Below are 24,970 nucleotides of genomic sequence, written 5' to 3'. Positions count from 1 at the left end.
TTGAAATTTATACAGTGCTTTCAGGTTTGCAAAATGCCATACACAACACTAAATTTGATCTTCAAAATATCTGTCAGTTAATAGTTTATAAACAGAACAAAGAAAAAAAATCCTTTCCCTTAAGGAGCTTACGATCTAGTGAAAATATACAAAAAGAAGTCGAAACAGGAGTTGGGGGAGTAGGTATTCAGTGATCTGTAGCATGGTGAGAAGTCAGTGATATCCCCAAACAGTGCAGCCCCATGAGAAATTAATTTTCAGTTGAGCTCCTTCCTTAAATGGCAGTTTTGTGGTTCATGGCTCCACTCCTCAAATGAGAGGGCAGAGGGTAGCAAAGAGGAGGAGTACCCAGGCTGATAAGATCTCATAAGATTAAGACATTTTCCCAATAATGAGTTTTCTGGAGCATAATGGAGAAGTCAGAGAAGGACCAGAGCAGTGGAGTCAGGTGAGAATGGAATTAGGTATTGTGTAATTTAAGATTCTAAATGTGGATTCTAATTTGTTCCCCCAGTTTTGGGGGGTAACTGACTAAAATCACTGATAAAACGAGTTTAGGTTTTTAAGGGTTTATTGGAAAGTAGAAAAAGATTGAGAAACAGAATTCCAACAGCCTGGCATTCCTATCTTTCCTCAAATTTCCTGTGAAGTCCTCTGCCGCCACCACCACCAAGTCAGGAACCCAAAAGCACAAGAGCTCTCCGCGCAGGCTCCCTCTCCTCCTTCCTGTCTCCTCCCAGAAAACAGGAGGCTCCTCAAGTTGATTGGCTGGTAGCCTTGATAGACAGCACCCAAGAGCAAACGTCATTTCCTGACGCCAAGGAAAAGCCACAATGCCTCTGAGGCATTTCCTCATGGTGGAGCTTTCTCACAGCAAGTCTCCAGTAGGTGGCATCATTCCAATCATTACAGTATTGTGACCCTGTTTTTACAGAAGAGGAAACTAAGGCTTAGAAAGGCTAAATGACTTGCCCGTGGACTCATTGGTAATGTGTCAGGGGCAGTACTAGAAGCCAGGTCTTCCAGACTTCAAGTTCAATGCACTCCAAATAGGGAGGAAAACAAACCAAAAAACCTGCCCTACATTATCTATTTATTTTTTTGGTGAGGCAATTGGGGTTAAGTGACTTGCCTAGGGTCACACAGCTAGTTAAGTGTCAAGTCAAGTGTCTGAGGCTGGATTTGAATTCAGGTCCTCCTGAATCCAGGGCTGGTGCACTATTCACTGCACCACCTGGCTGCCCCCCTGCCCCATATTTATTAAGCTAATACTATGTGCCAGGTACAGTGCCAAGCAATGGGGATACAACATAAAAAATAAGATTTCTGTCCTTAGCTTACACTGTAACAGAAGACAACAAATGTAGGGCAGTGTTGGCCAGGGAGGGGTATTGTGGTATAGGAAGTCATAAGGATATTGAATTGAGTCATAGGACAACTGACTGACACATCCTTTTGAGGAATGAAAGGACAGCATTGGTTCAATTACCATTCCCAGAAGAAAAGGAAGAAAGGAAGGGATGTGAGTGTTGGCAAGGCAGGAAAATGGCAAGAAGGAAATGTGGCCTTTTTGTAACACCAGGCTGCATTTCATGACAGGACATTTGCCTCTTAAATATCTGGTGATTGATTACTAAACCATGGTATGTCTCGGTGTTCAGTGCTATTAAGAGTATAATAGGTCAGAAGTGAAAACTTGATTCCCTCCCCTAAAATTTATACTCAAAGGTGCCATACTATTTGCCAGAGCTCTCTGTTAATTTGCAATAACACGTTCAAAACGAACACCTAAAAGCCCTACAATACCTTATGTTCCTGTTCAAAGAATGGTAGTATTTCATTCAGCCCATTGCTAGAGCACTAGGTTTGAAATCAGGAAGACTCATTTTCTTTAGTTCAAATTCAGTCTCAGACACTAATTAACTGTGCGACCCTGGGTAAGACCCTTAACATTATTTGCCTCAGTTTCCTCATTTGTAAAATGAGCTGGAAAAGGAAATGGCAAACTGCTCCAGTATCTGCATCAAGAAATTCCCAAAAAGGGGACATGAAGAGGAAGACACAGCTGAAACTCAACAACAAAAGTTTAAATTAACAATTCTTTCCCATTGTAACAACTTACTTGTAATATGAGCCACACAACCAACACCATTATGAGAGAGTATATTAAAATGTCACAGGATCGTCAGGCTTCTAGGGAGTTACCTTTTTCACACTGAGACACCATTAAAATAAGGTTAGAGAGCTTTTTTAAGTGGTAAAGATAAAGCTAAAACTAGAGCAGCAGGACAATAGAAAGAAGTTAGATTTGTCATGTGGGGTCAGTAAAACTGGGCTCAATTCCTGGATTTGCTGGTTATTATCTGGTGCCCTTGGGCAAATGACTTAACTTCTCTGGACATTAGTTGTTGTTCAGATGTGTCTGACTCTTCATGACCTCACTTGGGGTTTTCTTGGCAGAGATACTGGAGTGGTTTGCCATTTCCTTTTCCAGTTCATTTTACAGATGAGGAAACTGAAGCAAACAGAGTTAAGTGACTTGCCCAGGATCATACAGCTAGTATCTGAGACTGGATTTGACCTCATGGAGATAAGTCTAGGGTGGCAACACTGGCACTTTCCTGGGGTGCTGACTGTTGTTGACTTCAGGACCCTTCTCCCTGGACCCCAGCCTCCTTGATCCAAGCCCCATTATCTGTATTATTCTTAAGGTATAAGAAGATTGGAAAGGTCACAGACATGAAGATAGAATCTTTAGTTTCAGAAAACAAAAGGATAACTGAAGAAATTGCAAAACAGAAAAAATGAGCCAAATGAGTCTGGTATCACTAAGAAAACCAAAAGGATTGTTAGAAGCAGATGTTCAGAAGTACCAGGCATACATGAACAATTTGGAGTCTTCTGCCATTCTTGACCAGAAGTTCCTACAGTAGGACTAGAATTAGAAGCAATAAAGCAAGAGAAGCCTAGCTACAAAATATTATTGATATCCACAAGTATTCAATTGCCAAATCAAGAGAATAAATCATTAAAAAAATTAATTCCAGGAAACCATCAAAAAATTAACCACAAGGGGGCAGCTAGGTGGCCCAGTGGGAAAAGCACTGGCTCTGGATTCAGGAGGTCCTGAGTTCAAATCCGGCCTCAGACACTTGACACTTGCTAGCTGTGAGACCTTGGGCAAGTGACTTAACCCTCATTGCCCCACAAAAAAACCAAAACAAACAAACAAACAAACAAATTAACCACAAAACTAGACAGAACAAAAGCTGTTTATGGGATGAAGAACAAAATATGCTAGAAGCAACTGAAACACAACTGGCAGAATATTACAAACTTGATCAAAAATTAAAACATTCCAAAGAGTGCAGAGAATTCCAAAGGTTATGACTTTGAAATTAAGTTTAATCCTGAGGCTGGTACAAACTATCTTGTTAAATACAGGATTCAAGTCTATCTACCATTTAAGGAGCTCTTGAACCAAAATGAAGAATAAGCAAAGTTCTACATAAAATAATAGGTTCAGAGACCCTAAAACAAGTGAATACTAATAGAAGTGAAGAGTAATAGAATTTTTACTCTTTGCATCTGTACTTGCCAACCTGTATCTTCCTATCATTCTTGAATTTATTTTCTAAGTGCTAATCTGACAGTATGTTATTCATTCAACTCCCCCTACTCTTGATGTACTAGGATCTCCAAAAGACCAATTAAGGACAAAATATGTATTTATATTTACAATAAAAATGATTCAAATAAAACCATGCACTATGGCCTTCAGAAAATCAATGGAAAGGAAAAAATAATTGTTAAGCTTTTCTTCCTCTACCTATGATGCCATATTCAATTAGAATTTTTGCCTTATCCTCCACAAATATGCACACTGTATGCATTGTATTGAGCACTACAAAATATCAATGGGGCCTATGCCATTAAGAATCATATAATAATTCTAAGGAACTTAAAACCTTTAGAAGAAGACTTACTATCATTCTATTGATGTAGTGCTTCCAATATCCAAATACTCAATTTGGCCAAAAGGGAAATTACATTCTGGCATTTATTTATCCATCACTTCCCACCCCACATTACGTGATCTAGGATTCTGAAAGGGCAAGTTGATCTGTTTTAAAAAATGGAAAAACTGCGATGTTGTACAGGATCTGTTGAGAATCGTCACAGCTTTCTAGCATGCTATAAACACTCTTCTCTGCAGCAGCTTCATCAGGTCGTATGGTCAGTGATCTCCAATATGTGTAATCCTAGGCTTGCATGGCTTTGGTTAAAAACTGAGAGCCCATGAAACCAAATTCAAGAGTACCCACCTTATAATCCTTAATGAGGGGTAGCTTTCTAATGTCATGTGGAAGGTAAGCTCAAATGTAGCTGTGTATTTTGTGTGTATATATGTATATTCTGAGGGGTCCCTAAATAAATGTTTTTGGGCTTTTGAAAGGAAAAAACAAATGTCTTTCTGACTCCAGGACCAGCAGTATCCATTGCACCACTTAGCTACTTAGGTTACCAGTACCCATAGTTACTTGATCTTTAAAATGAGGGAGCTGGATTATATAACTTCTAAAGTCCCATCTAGCTCTTAATCCTATAAGCAGGGTCCATTGTACTTTTGGCTACAGGTTTGAGAAACAGAACTGGGTTGGGAAGGGACATGGAGGACAGAAAAAAGACAGACAAAAAGATATAGTAATATAGTTACTCTTCAAATTGGCATATTTGATATTCAACAGCCTAGATAGATGGGGACTGATGATTAGATCACTGGAAAAAATTCCAAATGAAAGATTCTAAGAAACCAAAATATTCATTTTAAGACGCTGCATAGGAGAGTTAGTAAAAAATTACTAATACATTTTTTAGATGGAATAGGAGTCTTTTTTCCTTTCAAGCTGGAGGTGAATTGGCTGAATACTCCAAGTGAATGTCTAGACTGCCATACAAAGTATGAAGCACATTAAGGACCTTTTCTTGAATCATATCAACTTGCTCAGAAGGACAGTAGTCATCCAAACTTGACCTGGAACCAAAATTTGAATAAAATTATATATAGCTGAAGAGAGATGAGATTATAACAAACTTTACTATTTAAAGCCAATGAACTTTACAATGATGAAAGCACACCTGTGCTTTCTGATTACACTGTTAAAATTTTAAAAATAAACCAGTCCTTCCTAGAATTCATTAGAGAGGAAGGTAGGTGTATTTTATTTGGACACGTGAATACTTTTGTCAATTCTAACATATATGGGGTTTATGTTACCTAGAAAGCAAAAAAAAAAAAAAATAGAATACTGATTTTAAAAGTGTGGTCCCTGGGGGGCAGCTAGGTGGCAAAGCGGATAAGGCACCAGCCCTGGATTCAGGAGGACCTGAGTTCAAATCTGGCCTCAGACACTTGCTGTGTGACCCTGGGCAAGTCACTTAACCCTCATTGCCCCACCAAAAAAAAAAAAAAAAAAAAAAGGTGTGGTCCATGGATTGGGTTCAAGACAAAAAGCTGGTGAAATCTGTGAAGTTTCCAGAGAGCAGGAAGAGAAAAAATACCAGACAGAGGAAAGCACAACTTGCTACTTAGACTTCATAGCTTAAAAAAAAAATCTATTGCTTAGCTCTAGGAATAAGTGGAAAGAAAATCCCAACCAAAGCAGCCCTTTTCTGACAATGATCTTCCTACACCTATCCCAGTACTGTCTGACCTTGGCTTGAGAATAAACTCACGCCTCCATCCTGCCGTAGACAATGAGAGAGGGTTGAGTAGCAAAGACTGAATCAGGCAATGGTTTTTATTTTTCTTTTCTTTATGCGGGGAGTAAGATGGGAATTACTAGGGTAGGTAGTTTGTTTGCAAGGCTGAAAAAGACATCTGACTGAATAGTTTAGGAATCAGGGTGCATGTTGAAATGTCTTTATGCTGTTCACCCTCCACCATTATATACAATCTGTTAGGTAATGAAACCAATATATACATATAGACAGTAAAAGTCAGTAAAGAGAGCATGTACGTAGATAACAGCATTTAATATAATCTTGTGAATTACTCTTCAGGAAAAGAAAGATATTATTTAGTGAATCTTACCGGGCAATGGTCACAAGAGTAGGTTTGGTAAGTTTTTAAGTAAATACTTCAGAGACTGTACAAGACACTCAATTTGCTTGTTCTGTGCTGATATGGTGAGGAAGTTCAGAATAATCACAGGTCAGACCAGCCTGATGGACCTAATGTTAAAAAAAAAAAGCCTTTAATATTATACCTTTTTCCTTAGCACTGTTGTATTAAAACTTTTCTTTTTATACATTTCTAACTATAGTCCCTTTCTTTCCTACCTAGAAAAAAAAGGCAACTCAAATAAACTAACCAACACATCAACTGTGTTTTAGAGCATATGCAATGTTCTATACTCTGAACTTCCTATATCTGCAAAGAGGTAGGACTATCTGCTTTCAAAGAATTTTATGTTTACTAAAGTTGTTGCACAGAGGTGATAGGAATTTTATCAACAGCAGTTTGTTTCCATTTTTTAGGATAATAGATTTAAAGCTCAACCCTCTCATTTTATAGATGAGGAAACTGAAGGAAAGATCAAGTGACTTACCCAGTGTCACACAGCTAGGAAAGTCTGAGACAGGATTTGAACCAAGGCCTACCTGACTCCCATGATACCAAAAGATCTCAAACTTCTTTAGTCCCACCAAAATATATGAATATGAAGATAAAGAACAAACTCCTAAATTTCAAGAATGTTATATTACAGTGGCAGCTAGATGGCGCAGTGGATAGAGCACTGGCCCTGGAGTCAGGAGTACCTGAGTTCAAATCCAGCCTCAGACACTTAACACTTACTAGCAGTGTGACCCTGGGCAAGTCACTTAACCCCAACTGCCTCGCTTTAAAAAAAAAAAAGAGACAGAATGTTATATTACAGATTCAATCAAACTGTATTATTCTGTGTGTAATAATTTGTGCTTTAAGGAGTAGCCCAAGTTAAGCCAATGAAATCACATTTTGAGCTGTATCTTAAACCAAGTAGACTAACTGAAGTTTATGGGGGTGGGGAGAAGAACGGGACTACAAAGGAGGTAGGGAGAAAGGGGAAGAGGAGGATAACTACCAATATGACCGCTTCTTTTTCTTGTCATTGCTTAGAATGTGAAAAAGGATTCCTACTAGTAGTCACCTCCTGAGTTACAGTGAAAAAGTTTTCATAAGGAAATGTGGTATAGGCATCTTCAACATTCTGAGAGGATACACAAAACTAATGTGTTATATTTCTGTAGCACATAAAAATTATGAACCCAAATGTTGACTATAAAATTTCTGATAAATAGAACTGGAGATTCTTTTTTATTTCTCTGGTGAGTGATTTGATAAAAAGGCAATCCATGTGCACCGTTCCCCTGCTCCCCCACTCCCCCCAGTGCTTTATAAGGCTAATTTGTATTTCTCAGTTGAAATTACTTACCATCTCATAATCTGGCATTTCTGTCCGGTTTTTCAAACTCTGAACAAGTGGAATTAAGGAACTCATTCTGTAAAAAAGCACCCCCCCAAAAAAATCCCATAAGTAAACACCAAACACATTTTAATAATATAACAATAAAAGACCAATTCTACTTAAAATTTTAAATTAGGACTGTTTTATAAGATGCTTGTAGCATGAAGAAAAAAAGCTGTTAACATCTTTCACTATGTTTAAACAAGAATCTGTTTTCTATTTAATACCTTAAGACTACAGAATGTACAGAAAGGTGAGGAGTTATACATCTCATCCCTTTAAGCTAACATTTCACTGTACCTTTAAAAGTGATTTTTATCTACAACAAATGTGATAAGGAAAAATAAACACAAGTTTCCTAAAATATATTTTGAAGTGATAATTTACGTTCAGCAAAATCCTCAGCCTTTTTTTTCTCCAATAAGAAAAATTCTCAAAAGGTAAAAAAAAAACCATAGTAAAAAATTAAATATATTTAATAATCTTTCCTAGCTTCTAAAAGCAAAACAGAGTATGGTAATAATAGTGGTAATGCCCCCACTCCTCTTCACTTTATTCCACCTAGAAACAATTAAATTTAGAGTTTCATTCACAGTACTTCAAATCCACATCCTGTTTATACCCTCAATTTCTGCATCCAAAATAACACTTTCAGAAAATCACAAGATCTTCACAGTTAGAAAAGTCCGGAGAGACCATTACAGTCCAACCTATATCTGCAAAAGACAAGTGCTCATGCAGGGAAGGGAACTTTTATTTCTAATGGCCTCTTATTTCACATCTGGATGGTTCTAAGCAATGACATGTTTTCTTACATCAAGTTTAAGTTGGCCTCTGCAATTTCTACTCCTTACTCCTACTTTTGCTTTCTGGAGTCAAATCAAACAAGTCTAATCCCTTTTCTCTGAGTTTTTTTGTTTTGTTTTGTTTTTTGCAGGGGGATGGGAGTTAAGTGACTTGCCCAGGGTCACACAGCTAGTAAGTGTCAAGAGTCTGAGGCCTCATTTGAACTCAGGTCCCCCTGAATCCAGGGCTGGTGCTCTATCCACTGCGCCACCTAGCTGCCCCCAAAAGATCTCTGAGTGTTTTGGTTTGGTTTTGTTTTCTAATCCCTTTTCTTTTTTTTTCTTTTTTTTAGGGCAATGAGGGTTAAGTGACTTGCCCAGGGTCACACAGCTAGTAAGTGTCAAGTGTCTGAGGCCGGATTTGAACTCAGGTACTCCTGAATCCAGGGCTGGTGCTTTATCCACTGCACCACCTAGCTGCCCCATCTAATCCCTTTTCAATGTGAGAGTCTTTCAAATGCTTGAAGACAGTTACTAGATCTTTTTTACTCCAGGCTAAACATCCCTAGTCTCTTCAACTGGATCCTCAAATGTTATGAACGCGAGGTCCTTCACAACCCTGGCTGCTCTCCTAAAAAGTTTCCAGTTTATCAATGTTCTGATGGTCTAAAACATGGCACCCAAAATAGAAACATGTATACCCAATGTGATGTGAACATGACAGAGCAGAGAGAGCCTATCAGAGTGCATGTTCATTTGGAAAAACTATAGGGCAAAATGCTATTCAACTGGCTGTTTCATTTAGACCAACTTAATGGAAATTGATGTCAATTCCATAGGATCATCGAATTCAGAGTTGGAAAGGCCCATAAAAATAATTTAGTCCATCATCCTAATTTTATAGCAGAGGGAAATGAAGCCAGAGAGGATAGCTGACTGGATAATAATTAGCACAGCTCAGAGTCTAACCAGATTTTCTGATTCTAAATTCAGGGTTTTTTTTTTTTCCAGCTAGACTATGTTGAAGAAAAGCCAGACCACTGTCCCATTCTCCAAACAAACCAGCAACTACAGGTTTAGTAAATATAAACATGAGTTCATCAGGCCTTTGACCCGACCCACCCCGGTTTTTTTTGGGGGGAGGGCAATGAGGGTTAAGTGACTTGCCCAAGGTCATACAGCTAATGTCAAGTGTCTGAGGCCGGATTTGAACTCAGGTCCTCCTGACTCCAAGGCCGGTGCTCTATCCACTGTGCCACCTAGCTGCCCCACCCCCGCCCCCGACTTTTAATATATAACAAAAATTATGTTTTAAAATTCAACAAGCCAAAGCAACCCTTCTGCCTATGTCTTCGATCTCATTTCCTCTTACCCATTCCTCTAGCTTCTTTGCTACCTACAAAATGCCTCACTTGTCCCTGCCTCTCCCTCAAGACACCATCCTCTCATTCTCACCATTCATAATCAAGCTTATAGAAAAAGTCAGTTACAACTGCATTCATCCTCTTCCTCACCTAAGTATCTCAGTCCCTTGTAATATGGCTCCATATCCCACCACTAGACTAACATTCTTCTAAGACTATTGACAATCTCAATTGCTACAAAGGATAGCCTTTCCTTACTCCTCAACTTTCCTGACCTTTTCTCAGCTTTTGACACTGCTGACCACCCTTCCTCTTTGATAGTTTCTTCTTCTTTGGCTTCTGTGATCCTATACATTCTTATTTTTCTTCCTATCTCTCAGAGCCCTCAAATATCCTCTTCCTCTGGCTCCACTAAGTGTGGGCATCTTCCCTTTAAAACCTTCTCACTCTCACCCTTTTGGTAACCCATCAGGTCCCACAGGTCCAATGAATCGGCTATGTGCAGATGACTCTCAAATCTCTATTGCTAGCCCTCCTGAACTAATCTCTCCTCCAGATTTCCAACACAGAAGCTAGAGAGGCAGCTGTCTCACCTATCCCTTTCCTTTGTCATTTGGGCTTCATTGGGCCCTTGGAGCTTTGAATCATCTAGGCCTCCTCTAACAGCTCCCTTGCCTAACTGGAATCACACAGGAGCATGTGTATGCATATAAAGGATACATGCTGAGATAACTAACATTAAATGATAACTACATCAGAGAGGTAAACAATCTAAATCTCAAACAAGTCAATTGTAATCAATATTTTGGGCGTCCCTTTATTTACTTCCACAAAATGCTGAAAGAATATATTTCTCAGTTCCCCGAGAACACAGAATACATACTAAAGATGCTCACGATGCTAGTGATAGAGCAATAAATAGATCAACATTTAACAGGCAGTAATATATATATATATGTATACACACACACACACACACACACACACACACACACACACACACACACACACACACACACACGGTTAGTTTGTAGTTGGTTTTTTTTGCAGGGCAATGAGGGTTAAATGACTTGCCCAGTGTCACTAGAAAGTGTCAAGTGTCTGAGGCCAGATTTGAACTCAAGTCCTTCTGAATTCAAGGTTGGTGCTTTATCCACTGTGCCACCTAGCTGCACCCCATGCAATATTTTTTATACTTCAAGTTTTCTTCTATGTCGCTTAAAGAAAAATAATCAGTATTTTTGTGATTGAAACAGCACTGATATGAACAGAGAAGAAAAATTCCCCCTAAAACTGAAGACACACTTCAGAATGTCTTTTTTTTTTTTTTTTAGTGAGGCAATTGGGGTTAAGTGACTTGCCCAGGGTCACACAGCTAGTAAGTGTTAAGTGTCTGAGACAGGATTTGAACTCAGATACTCCTGACTCCAGGGCCTGTGCTCTATCCACTGCGCCACCTAGCTGCCCCAGAATGTCTCCTTTTTAAAAACATCTATGTACTTAACAAGATGCTTGGGTGGTGAGGGCTTTGTCAGCACAGGACCCCTGGAGAGTCCCTGCTCTACTATATAGAAGGGGTAAGAACCCAGAGTAAAAGTGTGTGAAAGCCATTGTTCAAGATTCAGTTTCCTCAGCAAGAAAACATTTTTTCCCTAGCTGTAGAAAAATACTACCTTTTACAAAATTATAATAACAAGTTTTATTTTTTTAAACCAGGCTAATGACCTACAAATATAAGCAACATGAAAAAAAAATTCTCCAGAAAATGCCAGAAACAAAAAAGGACACCCTCCCCCTCCTTCAGCCCCTTGATTCTTACCCAGGATTTGAAGCCCATCTCTGTACAGTTTCATCATCATCACCATCACACAAATCTGCAAAAGCAGCTTCTAAGTCTTCAAGCTGATGAACCCGACCTTCAACACAGTCTACCAAGCCCTCCTTTAAGAATGGAGTGTAAACACTGTAACTGATTTCAGAATTCAAAGAAAAGTCCATTACAATGAAAATTTCAGTTCCACAAGAAAGGAAAGAAGGAAGGGATTCCTAAACTCCAACATGAGTATGATTTGTTTAAATGAATAACAAAAGAGTGTGAGCAGTCCCTTGGAAGTTATCACCTTAATAAGCTGCCATTCACAACATAGAGTCTTAAAGAGGTTGTGGTGTTTTTTCCAAACCCTTCCCCACCCCAAACAATAATATTGGCATACCTCTGTCAGGTCTGTATCTGGCTTTTTAAAACTGTATAATTCTTGTAAGAGCTTGTATTCTTCCTGGAAGACAACACAAGCCCCCAGGGAAAAAATGATTAATAGTTTCAAAAATATATATTAAAACGCAAAACAGTTTAACAGTGGCTGTGTCTATAAGAAAAACTCCTTTGATGACTCTTTAAAAGTTATTCTGGGGGGCAGCTAGATGGCGCAGTGGTTAGAGCACCGGCCCTGGATTCAGGAGTACCTGAGTTCAAATCTGGCCTCAGACACTTGACACTTACTAGCTGTGTGACCGTGGGCAAGTCACCTAACCCCCATTGCCTAAAAACAAAAAAAAAGTTATTCTGTAAAAGTTAGGTGAGAAGTGATCTTCAGATTTTTACTCTAAATGGTCCAATCCTTTTCAGGGATTCTTCACCAATGATTATTATTGGAACAATGAATGTAAATTAGTTATGTACAAATACTCTCTGAAGCCTACAGAGTAATAAGTCAATATTATTCAGAAGCACATGATAAAATCCCTTAATTTAAATATTTTAACTGTTCATAAAATTTTACAATATAAACATTTTTAAACAAGATGCTTATTCATCATATAGAGATTTTCCAGATATCAGGACAAACTTCTGGGAGCATATAAGGAATCTTGGAAGAAAAAGGGCCAGAGTATAGGATGTTTTTTTAGTCAGTGAGCTCCTGTACACACACACAGGGATTGAAATCTACTGCAGTTTTATGCAAGACTTTGAGGGAGAAAAAGGCTCATGTGCAATGCTGCTAAATAGCAACACTTACACAGGAGAACATGTGGCACCATAATCCCACCTGGGAATATGAGCAGTAGAATGGGCCTTAGAACACATGTCCAAGCATTTTCTACTAAGACAGCTTTCTAAGGAGTTCTGATTGCTACTTAGTAATTTCTGATAGCTGTTGGTCACGGAGGCCATTGGCTCCAGGTGAATGATTCTCCACTTGAACACAACATACGTCTCGTTCCAGCAGAGAAATGGGGAGAGCTGTAGATAGAAAATGTTCTCCTTTTTGTAGTTCCAGAGGGCATGATGCACTGTGCTCTATAGCAAGAAGGGGAAAATCAGGATGATGGATATTAGACAAACACTGAATACAGCCTACATTATAAAATCTTAGTGACCTTTAATGTTTCTGACTCATAATTGCTTCCTATGTATATCCATGGTGTAAAGGTAGTAAAATAGAGCATTGATATTTATTTATCAATATTTTTGGTTTCTGACAATCCAAATTGTAGATAAAAAAACCAAACACTATGTTTAAATTCTAAATGAGATACAAATAATATGTGATCCTTAAAAAACTCATTAAAATTTAAAGGCTTCACTCACTTTAAGGTAAATAATTTTTCAATGTAGGTGCCTATAAATATAGGTCTAGAATAGCAGTTAACAGCAAATTGGAGGCAGGAAACAGCCCATTTGATTGAACGATGCCATTGTTGTCATGATGTCACAAATGCAGTTATGTCTTAGATTCTTGCATCCTAATCTTAACTATAACTAATAGTGCTTTGTTTCTGTGATCTGACAAAGCAGCTTAACAATCACATGCTTCTAGGTTGTTAGTTTCCCCTTGGGTTGATTCAGTGATGGACAATGACACATAAACCTAAGAAGATATCTTTAGATGATGAGAAAGAGACTTTCTGAAAAAAGCCAACCTATTTCCCACCCTATGTATCCTGTATGTCTTTAGTCATCCACACTAGTATATTTACCTGAGAGAACATTTCTTTGAAAGGATTCTTGACTGAAAAAAAATCCAAGTCAACATCTAAAACAAAGGCATCTCCTTTCTTCAGAATCTGGAGAATCTCCCTAGCACTAGCTCTACTTTGGCAGTCTTGAGTCTCAGAACAGCTTGAAACTGCTGGCACCGGGCAAGTTTGGGGAGGCAACTGTGATCCTGTATCCTTTTCCATCCCTTCTGCTTTTGGGTTTGGACAAAGTCCTTCTGAAGAGGAACAGTTCATCAATGTAGTGCCTTGTGACTCTTCTGCAGCTAGTTTCAGCCTCTTAGAAGAAGGCACTGCTCCATTTTCCTCTTGACTGCTGACCAGTTGGGAAGGATTTACCAGAATTACATCCAACTCTAAAGGCTTTGGGTTCTCCAATTGGTCTTCAGAGACATAAAGACCATCACTTAAGAAGTAATGATCTGTACTTGTAACCCTGAATCATAGGAAAACAATTTCCAAAAGGAAAAAAAAGGTAAAATTTCAGTGTGCATGGTAAGAAAGAGGAGGCATCTAAAACATAATACAAAAGCTAAATTTGAAGAAATTTTATAGCTTATAAAGAAATACCTTTAAGTAAAATCTAGTTTTCAAGTCTTTTAACTGAGAATGGATTTTTAAAAATAATGTTTACCTTCATAATATTTAACATGGAAAGTTACCTTATTGAATATCATGAACATTAGTGGTAGGTATGTTACCTTTGAAATATCAGCAACTTAAGTAAAAATAATGTAAGTACTGACTAATTGGCATAACCAGATGCTTCCCTAGAACAACTCTCATTCAAGTAAAACATTACCTTTTATTTATTTTTTTCCTCATTGAAGGGACTTTAAATCACGTCCTTTAATAACCAAAATCTCCTTTTTCTACAGCATAGTTCATCGAATTAAAAAATTAAATTAAAAAAGAACAGAAATAGATACAGCTCTCTGAAATTACTTGATAAGAAACCATACATAAAAGCATCCTTTTTGGTCTAAATAGAAAATAAAATTTCCACTCTAACTGAAAACTATACTAGCATATTCTTAAGGGTTCTAAAGGAGAATTTTTAAAGAGAACTATACCATTCTCACTTAAAATTTGGAAAGGCGGGCTGGGGGTGTGCACAGGAGTTAAGATTGGGAAGGTCAGGGCTACATACCAGTCCAGACACTTATTATTTGTGCGACCTGTGGATTAGGTGAGATCTCAGGTTCTTTTCTATCTCTAACATTCTATGTTTATGTAAAATTTATGTTCTTTTAGATAACTTAACCAGATTTCACTGAGTACACTTCGCATATATTTTGCCTTCAGGATCAAAGAGAACAGAACCTGTAACATGAAGAACTTGGGCCAGGCAATCTCTGAGATGCCTTTTTAGCTAGCAGACTTGGTGATTTAAGAATAGCCAATAGTATCTTCCCCCCTCCCCCCAGCTTCTTTTGAACATCTAGCTTAACTGTTTAAAGTAATAGAAAATCATGTCAATACATCAAGGGCTTGTGATTTCATTAGTGCGATAATTCAATCTGAGGAAGCAGAGCACAAGCTGTGTACAACTTAAAGAATTAGAGAACCAGGGTCAGCTAGGTGGCACAGTGGATAGAACACCGGCTCTGGATTCAGGAGGTCCTGAGTTCAAATCCGGCCTCAGACACTTGACACTTACTAGCTGTGTGACCCTGGGCAAGTCACTTTTTATTTTTTTTTAATTCTTTAACATTTAAAAATTTTTTTTTGGTGAGGCAATTGGGGTTAAGTGACTTGCCCAGGGTCACACAGCTAGGAAGTGTTAAGTGTCTGAGGCCAGATTTGAAATCAGGTCTTCCTGACTCCAGGGCTGGTGCTCTATCCACTGCGCCACCTAGCTGCCCCTGGGCAAGTCACTTAACCCCAACTGCCTCACCAAAAAAAAAAAAAGAAAAAAAATAGAATTAGAGAACTGCTTGAGGCTCAGAAAGGTTAAGTGACTTCCCCATTACGTTCAAGCTGCTAAGTGTCAGAGGTACAATTCAAGCACAGGGTCTCACTGCCTCTAAGTCTGGTAATCTAGCCATAAAATCATATTTCATTTTTACTAAACCTGTTGACTATTAGGTCAGGCTCACATTTTACAATATTAGGTCTATAAGCTACAACTTGAAAATAAACAATTTTATTATATACATAAAAATACTGCCAGTACAACTTATAATTTGTTATAAAAAGTACTATTTTAATGGCTCAAAGTACTTTATTTAGTCATAATACAGTCATAAATGTTTTGATATTCCAAAAATATTATATACTACTAATAAAAGATATATAGCAATTCATTGTTGGTGGAGCTGTGAACTGATCCACCCATTCTGGAGAGCAATTTGGAATTATGCCCAAAGGGCGATAAAGCTGTGCATACCCTTTGACCCAGCAATTCCACTTTTAGGTCTTTTTCCCAAAGAAATCATGGAAAGGGGAAAGGGACCCACATGTACAAAAATATTTATATCTGTTCTTACGTGGTAGCAAGGAATTGGAAGTTGAGGGGGTGCCCATCGATTGGGGAATGGCTGGACAAGTTGTGGTATATGAATACAATGGAATACTATTGTGCTGTAAGAAATGATGAGCAGGAGGAGTTCAGAGAAACCTGGAGGGTCTACGTGAGCTGATGATGAGTGAGATGAGCAGAACCAGAAGAACATTGTACACAGTATCATCAACATTGAGTGTTGACCTACTGTGATGGACTATATTCTTCTCACCAATGCAATGGTACAGGGAACTCATGATAGAAGAGGATCTCCAAATCCAAGAAAAAAAAAAAAAAAGAACTGTGGAGTATAGATGCTGATGGAACCATACTACTTCTTTTGTTTTGGGTGCTGTTGTTCTATTTGAGGTTTTGCATCACTGCTCTGATTTTTTCTCTTATAACAGGATTAATGCAGAAATAGGATTAATGTTATTATGTGTATATATATATGTGTGTGCATATCTATATCTACATCTATATGTATATAGATATATAGATATAGATAGATATAACCTATATCAGATTACCTGCTGTCTAGGGGAGGGGGGAGGGAGGGAGAAAAATCTGAAATTGTAAAGCTTATATAAACAAAAGTTGAGAACTATCTTTACATGTAACGGGAAAAAAAAATACCTTATATGTAAGAATAAAAAAAGATATATAGCGGGGGCAGCTAGGTGGTGCAGTGGTTAAAGCACCGGCCCTGGATTCAGGAGTACCTGAGTTCAAATGCGGCCTCAGACACTTGACACTTACTAGCTGTGTGACCATAGGCAAGTCACTTAACCCCCATTGCCTTAAAAAAAAAAAAAGATATATAGCAAAGTTTGTTATACTGGTATACATAATATAAATGAATTGTGTATAACATATGCTATGATAGATGTGATTTATGTACTTTAGACCTTTAAATTGTTTAATTAATGATCTTGAAAGGCCACTGCAGCTCTAAATATTGATCCTAAGATATAGAAAGTTTAATGCAACAATCAATGTTAGTAACTGGATGAAAATAGCTGAAATATTTAAATATAAGTAAAAAAAGAAATAAACTGGAAAAAAATAAAATAAATGTTTGTTGCTAAAATTAAAAAAAAAGGAAGAAAAAAGAAAAAAAGAAAAACCTTTATTTAGTAAGTTGATCTGTGACACAAGGACCTAATTTTACCTAAAATAGCATATTTGGCTACTCAATTGTTGATGACAAATGGGCATGCAGTAATAGAAAAGGTAAAAATAGCAACTCATTCTTTTTTTGTGTGTTTTTTTTTCATCCTGAAAGCAAAAAAACTCACCAAAATTTACACATTAAAATAAAAATCAGCAAACAGGAAACATTTAATACTGTCAATGATTTGGGAAAAGGATGATGAAACGGGAGTCAGAAAACCCTACTTCTAACATTTCCCTCTCAATTTAAGCCTCAATCTCCTCATAGGTAAAATGGGGATAACGATATTTGTGCTACTTCTCACAGTGTGAGAGAAAACTAGTTTTTAACTGAAAAGCAGTAGATATGAGTTACCAGTGGGATGAAATGAGAAAACATTTGGAAAAGAGATAAGAATTAAAGTGAATTAATGAAGAAACTCATCAGATAAACCAAGATTAGAATTCAGAGTTCTATTTTAGAATAAAGTTATAATTTAAAAGATCTGGACATTAACTTAAATTTAAGTTCAAAACATGTAATATGTGCATGTGTGAATTTAGTAAGTGCATTTGCCTGGTAGGGAGAGAGTGGATTCAAGCACTAAGTCTGACAATTACTAGCTGTTTGGCTCAGGGCAAGCTTGGTTTTCTCATCTATGAAAGGGGATATTAGTACTTATATGAAAGGGTTTTTGGAAGAAGGGCACTCTCTAATCTTTCCAAGGCTTAAAAAGATACAAAGCATTCGACCCCTTTACATACCTACAGAAATGATAATGTGTTACCTGATAGTTGTGGTAGAGGTATCTTTGCCCACTAAAAAACAATGTTTGCCTTCCTTGATTTGCTGAGCCCATGAAGGATGGAGCCATATTACTTGAGAAAAATGACCTGCATAAACTACAGGCATAATCCAGTTCTCAATACTCAACTCCCTAGAAAAGAAATAAAAGAAGAAACATTTAAATTATAAATTACAAAAACTTTCATTTAAATCTAGGAAGTACTCTTTAGGTAATTGATGTGTTAGAACTAACTACAGAAATACTTTTATGAACATCTGTTTGGTTTACTTTAAAATTCCAAACTACAGAAAACTGCTACTGAAAGGAATGAAATTAAAGAACTACAGTATTTCCCTAAGGATCAACAGCCCTCAAAAAAAAGAAAAGAAAATATATAGTTACAGAATAATTTTGAATAAAATATCAGCAAAATGAAGTTGGACTTATGCCAGAGATATAAGGATAATTCAACATTAGGAAAACAATCAACAATTGTTTTTAAAATAGCAATGTGGCTCAGGGGATAGGTTTAATGACATTAGAAAGCCACTTAATCTCTCAGTCGCTGAGGCAACTCTAACACTATAAGCACAAAGTAGAAAGTAGGGACTTCTATGCACAGGTGGGGGGTGGGGGGAAGGGAAGTGTGATGTGGAGTTCCCTCATCAGTAATTCAAAATACCAATGAAATTACAGATCTAGACAAAAAACAAAAACATCACAAACCACTTAATTCAGTAGATTCTATGAGTAGATAGAATCTAGTGAAACAGAGCACATTCAGGGAAGAACCACATTTAAATGATTTTGTGTGTGTGTGTGTGTGTGTGTGTATGTGTTTTTAACCAAAAGTTAGCATTATTTGCAATAGGGAAACACTAGAAGCTTTCCCAATAAATAAAGGAGCAGAGGAAGAATGCCCCTTTCCCCACTGTTACATGATATAGTCCTACAAATGTTAGCCCAAGGAGTAAGACAAGAGAAGGAAACTAAAGGCATAAGCAAAGGTGAAGAGACAAAACTAATCCCTATTTGTAGATAACATAATGGTTTCCTTGGACAATCTCATGGAACAAAAAAATGGAGTAATTAATAGCTTGGATAAAGTAGAAAGAATACAAAATACATGAAAATAAGCAGTATTTCCATATATTGAAAAAAAGAAAACAGTAACGTTAATTTGTGGTTTTCTAAGTAAATATGTGGCTGTAGGAACTCTTTCTATTTGAGTTTGACCCCAATGATATGAGATAATCAGGAAATGCAGGACCAGAAAAAGAAGTTAAGTGGATGTGTGAAAAGAGAGAAGGAGAACAGATGGTTGGTTAGTCAGTGTTCTACTGTTATCAAAGAAATGTAAAAACCTACAAGAAGGCCCAAAGCGAACTGGATGAATTCTCTGTGGAAGATCTTTGAAAACTACTGACAAGAGACAGAGGATGAGAAGGAAAGGATTGATTCCAATTTACAACATGAGGGGAATACTACTATATTTTAGCTCACATATACAATGATGTATTAATGTACATTATTTATTAAGGATAATTTCATTATTTTCCCTATAAACCTGTTGTGACACATTCTGTCATATTTTGGATATGTTATAAGGAAGATTTGGGTAAGGAGGTAAGGAGTTATGACCTTTGAGGTTTTATCCAACTGAGATTCTCTAACTCAGATGACAGGCATCACAGTCGAATTTATATAAGAAAACTTCTCAAATTCTCCACAACCTAAGACCTGGAGCTCTACAACAGGATTTCTACCCAAGAGGTCAAAGATAAAGGAAAAGCTGTCTTCTCACCCCCAAGCCTCAAAACAAACTGGATTCTCATCTCTTGGGGAATGGCTGAACAAAATGTATTATATTACTATAATAGAATATAATTTGATGTTGAAAAATGATAAATGTGAGGAATTAGGAAAAACAAAGGAAGACTTGTATGGATGACGGCAGAGTGAAACAAAAGAATAATAAAAATAATAAATCGAATTATAACAGCAGCTCATATTTATTTAGGCTTTAAGGTTTTCAAAGTGTTTTATATACATTATAAAAACACTAAAAACAGTTAAGAGTGCTTTGTTTAAAATTTTTTTTTTCAAAAAAATATGAATTTATTTTCTCTCTCTACCCCTATTAATTCCTAGTAACAAATGTGCATGGTCAGAAAAACAAATATCCAAAATAACCATGTCCAAAATGTATGTATTATTTTGCATTTTAAGTCCATCCCCTTTCTGCCAGGAAAGTGGGTAGCATTCTTCAACCCTGAATCTCTGGAATCCTGGTTGGTCTTTAAATCTATCAGAAACTCTGATTAGTTGTAATGATCAATCTCAGTCCTAGAGAATGGACAACTAAATACCTCTTCATTCTCTCAGTAGAGCAGTGGGGTAAGCACGTAATATCTGACAGAGCCTTATATCTGTTGATTTTGCTTGCATGTGTTTCCTTTTTATTTATTTATTTTTTTGGTGGGGCAATGGGGGTTAAGTGACTTGCCCAGGGTCACACAGCTAGTACGTGTCAAGTGTCTGAGGCCGAATTTGAACTCAGGTCCTCCTGAATCCAGGGCCAGTGCTTTATCCACTACGCCATCCAAGCTACCCCCTGCATGTGTTTCTTTTTAACAAAGGAGGGTTCTTGGAGGATAGAGAGGAAAAATGGGGTATAAAAACAAAAGGCACAGTGTAAAACCAAAAAAGATTGTGACCACTTTTCAGCAAAACATAGTATGTTATAAATAGCACAGAAAGTTATCTCCTAGAGCTTTTACTCCACTCATAAGTTTTGTAACTCAAAGCAAAGGAAAAAAACAAAAACATATGTTGTGGTTTGATTTGATGCAGGGCAAGTTAAAACCTAAAAACAATCCTACTTAGTTACAGAACATCTATAGGAAAAACTAAGTTTCAAACACATATTGAATATACATTACCCAAAGAGAGCTTCCTTGTCAAACACAGTATCTGCTGGCATATTCACAGGAATAAGGAGGTCAGGATGTGAATCAAAATGAACAAAGGTTATGTTACTGGCAGGAAGATGTTTTGAGCCAATAGCTCGGTATATAAAAGGCAAGACCTGTAAGAGATAAATGGAAGCATAAATGCATGGAATTGGCTTTGAAAAATAAAATCATAAATGTATATTACTACAGACTAAGAAAAAAAGAGCTCAATTTTAAATGGAGAGATGTACTATTATTTCTTGTTGATGATGTCCAAATTGCTATTTCAAGTCATTGTACTTGTATTCCAGTCTTCAGCAACAACTATTTGTATGATCTAGAAGGACTGCTTAACTTATTTGGGACTCAAGTCTCTCATTTATAAAATAAAGGTGGTGAAATGGATGATCTATAGTCTTTTTTTCTCCATCTAAAATTCTATGATTCTGTGCTTAGAATGGAACATCTTACTTTCTGATTCTCCCCCCATCATCCCCTTGGAACTCCCATTAACTAACTTTTCCTCACAGTATCTCTCTAGGATACATAGGCCCTGGTGACTAAAGACAAGGTTTCCTTTTTCCTTTTTTTTTTTTCTTTCTGCAGGGCAATGAGTGTTAAGTGACTTGCCCATGGTCACACAGCTAGTGTGAAGTGTCTGAAGTTGCATTTGAACTCAGGTCCTCCTGAATCCAGGACCAGTGCTTTACCCACTGTGCCAGCTAGCTGCTCAAGGCCAAGGTTTCCTAAAAATAAAGTTACAGATCTAGGGTGGTAACTGTCATCTGCTACACAGGTAAAACCAAAACAAATTCACTGTGTGAATTAGATTTTTTTTTTTTGTTCTAAAAGTTTATTTAAATCAATTTGACATCATAGATAATATATTTAGTATTATTAATACATCATACAATATATGTCATAGAGTACTCATATTACATAAAATATATTATAGTGTGTGGTCATTTTATGATGTGCCCCTCCCTCCTTTATATTGGTGTGATAAAAAATTAGCTAGGCAAAATCTACAGATACAAGCTACCATGTCTGACAGTGTCTGACATATCTGACATGCCTGACATATTCCACACCCATGGTTCCCCACCTTTCAACCTACAGAAGGGGGATGTACTTCCTCATCTCTTTTATGGAGACAAGATTGGTCACTATAATTACGTACCCTTTGGCAACTTTGTTTTCTTTCTTTCATTCTTTAATTTTAAATTTTTTTCCTCCCAATTACATGTTAAAATTTTGAGTTCCAAATTTTCCTACCACCCTTTTTTCCCTCCCCCCTCCCAAGGTCAGCAAACAATCTGATATAGGTTATATATTACAATCATGGTAAACATATTTCCACATTAGTCATGTAAGGAAGAATCAAAATAAAAGGGAGGAAAAAAACAAGAAAGAATAAACAAGAACAATAACAAAAAAAAGCAACAAGAAAAGTGAAAATAGTATGCTTCAATCTGTGTTCAGATGCCATACTTCTTTTGCTGAATGTGGACAGCATTTCCCAATGTCTTTTGGCATTGTCTTGGATCATTGTTATAAGCTGAGAAGTTAAATCTGTCACAGTTAGTCATCACATAATGTTGTTGATACTGTGTACAATGTTCTCGTTCTTCTCTCCTTCTCTCCCCCCCTCCTCTCTCTCTCTCTGGGCAATTGGGGTTAAGTGACTTGCCCAGGGTCACACAGCTAGTAAGTGTCAAGTGCCTGAGGTGGGATTTGAACTCAGGTCCTCCTGAATCCAGGGTTGGTGCTTTATCCACTGCACCCCCTAGCTGCCCCTGAATTAGATTTTTTAAAGGAATGAATGAACCAGTTTTTAAAAGTTCAATAGCACAGTCCTAATGGCTACTACCCTCAACCAGAGATCAAGGTCCAAACACAGAACAGGGATTCTAACCTTTTTCTTTCATCTACTGGGAATGAAAAGGCTATCCACAACAGGTGCCTCCACTTCCTCTCCACTCATTCTCTTAAAAATCTCTTAGTGGCCAAATCCATTGGTTGTTTCTCAATCCTCATTCTCTCAGACCTCTCTTCAGTCTTTCATACTGCGGATCACTTTCTCCTCCTTGTTACAGTACTTAAATGTTTACTGATGGATTGTAATGACTGGCATCAAGGATACATTTCTTCCTTTTGTACTAGACTAAGGAACAGAGACTCTTCTTGACACGTGTTCATGGACTTCTGATGGTGTCTCACTCTGAGGGAATAATTCTGACTTCTATCTCTGTTACTTGGCTAATTATTGGCATTACTCAGTCAATGTAGCCCAGGACAATTTTGTAATAACCCCATCTATATTTTTTTTTGTCCTGAGTTGTTTGCATGCTACCTCCCCCATTACGCCAGAAGCATCTACGCTGTGTTTTGCCTTTCTTTGAATCGGAAGCTCTTGGCACAGCACCTGGTACGTTAATCAACGTTTGATTCATTCTTGACTCTGAAGCAGGTTCTCTATTCGTTCTTCCATGAAGACCCTAACAAGGAATTCCTATCAATCTCAAATAAAAGCAGTGTGGCTAGTCCCTAAAAACATTAATACCATACATCAACCAACCAATATTTCTTAAGCGCCTACTATGTGGCAGGCACTGTGCTAAGCGCTGAGGATAACAGAGATACACAAGCCATTTCCTGCCCACAACGAGTTTACAATCTAATGGAAGAGAATAACACACACACACACACACACACACTATATATATATATATATATATATATATATATACACACACACACACACATACATATACATATGTATATCTACATATATTATATATCTACACATATATATATGCACAAGCTACATACAGGATAAATAGTAAATAACTCAGAAAGGAAAGGCGCTGGAATTACAAGGGATCGGGGAAAGGCTTCAGGAAGGCATTGCAGGCACTGGGGGGAACGTCCGGAGAAAACTCCTGGAGCCAAGAGATGGCCCAGCCTGGGGCCGGGTCGGTGTGACCATGGGGATGAGCATGTGGCGGGAATTGGTGGAAGACGCCTGCAGGGACCGGAGAGGGTAGGGAGCCGAGCTCTTACCTCCTGGTGATCCTCCACTACCCACACAGGTAACTTGGGATAGAGTCTGAGCGGCGGCCGCTCGCCTGGGGAGCGATTCATTTTTATCCGCGCTCAGAACTTCGAGGCTTCCAGAGTTCCGAGATGGAACCTCAGGCTCGCGGACGTTCCATGCGAAGAGCTGAAAGAAGAACGTAGGGGAGAAATTTAGAGGATCAAAGCCCCCCCCCCAAGACCAACAAGGAGCAAAGAAAAAGTCAGCGGAAATACTAGCTTTCACCCGGATGTAAAAAGAGAAAGGTGTAGGGCCAATCCAGCTTGGGTCGCTACGCCCCGTGAGGGATGCACAGTGCTGATTGGATCTTCTAGACTTCGCTCTTCCTGACGCACACGCTCCTGTCCCAATTTCGGAGGCAACCTGGGGCGCCTGCGCCTGCCGCAGGGCTGCCTCGCGCGCCGCAGTCCTGCCCTTTACGCCCTGGCTTCCTGTTCCGGAGGTGCGGACTCGCCTGCCGCAGCTTCGGCCCTCCGGGCTCGTCTCTCTCTCTCTCTTTTTTTTTTTTTCCGCCTGGTGGCGGCGGTTCGCTGGCCCCGCCACCCGGCTCCCCGGGAACTCCTTTCAGGTAAGAAGCAAGGCCGGTGAATGGAACCTAGACTGCGGGTGTCTGTTCCGGAACGCGCTGCCCCGGGTCCCTGGAGAAGCCGCAGTCTCACGGAGGCGGGGCGGGGGGGATGCCGGGGCCGGCCGGGGTCTGGTCTCGCTCCCCGCCGTGGTGGGGCCTCGGGCATCAGTGCCCTGCCCTTCTCCTGGCTTAGGTCGTCCTTAAGCCCCCTCCCGCCCGGAATCCCACGAAGATCCCGCTGCGATGTGGGGA

General features: G+C 38.4%; 1 protein-coding gene across 1 annotated transcript; it reads right to left on the bottom strand.

The window, feature by feature from the left end:
* Positions 1 to 873: 873 nt before the first annotated feature.
* On the bottom strand, positions 874 to 24,680 carry C1H5orf22 (chromosome 1 C5orf22 homolog). Its single transcript, XM_043975569.1, is given in 11 exon segments — positions 874 to 5,035; positions 6,095 to 6,119; positions 6,122 to 6,170; positions 6,172 to 6,234; positions 7,479 to 7,545; positions 11,480 to 11,601; positions 11,874 to 11,936; positions 13,639 to 14,092; positions 18,100 to 18,249; positions 21,042 to 21,187; positions 24,117 to 24,680. Coding segments are annotated over 11 exon segments (1,353 nt in total). The 5' UTR covers positions 24,198 to 24,680; the 3' UTR covers positions 874 to 4,902.
* Positions 24,681 to 24,970: the final 290 nt, after the last annotated feature.

Source organism: Dromiciops gliroides, chromosome 1 (assembly GCF_019393635.1).
Source record: "Dromiciops gliroides isolate mDroGli1 chromosome 1, mDroGli1.pri, whole genome shotgun sequence".
NCBI classification, from domain to species: Eukaryota; Metazoa; Chordata; class Mammalia; order Microbiotheria; family Microbiotheriidae; genus Dromiciops; species Dromiciops gliroides.
This window is presented reverse-complemented; position numbering and strand designations above follow the sequence as displayed.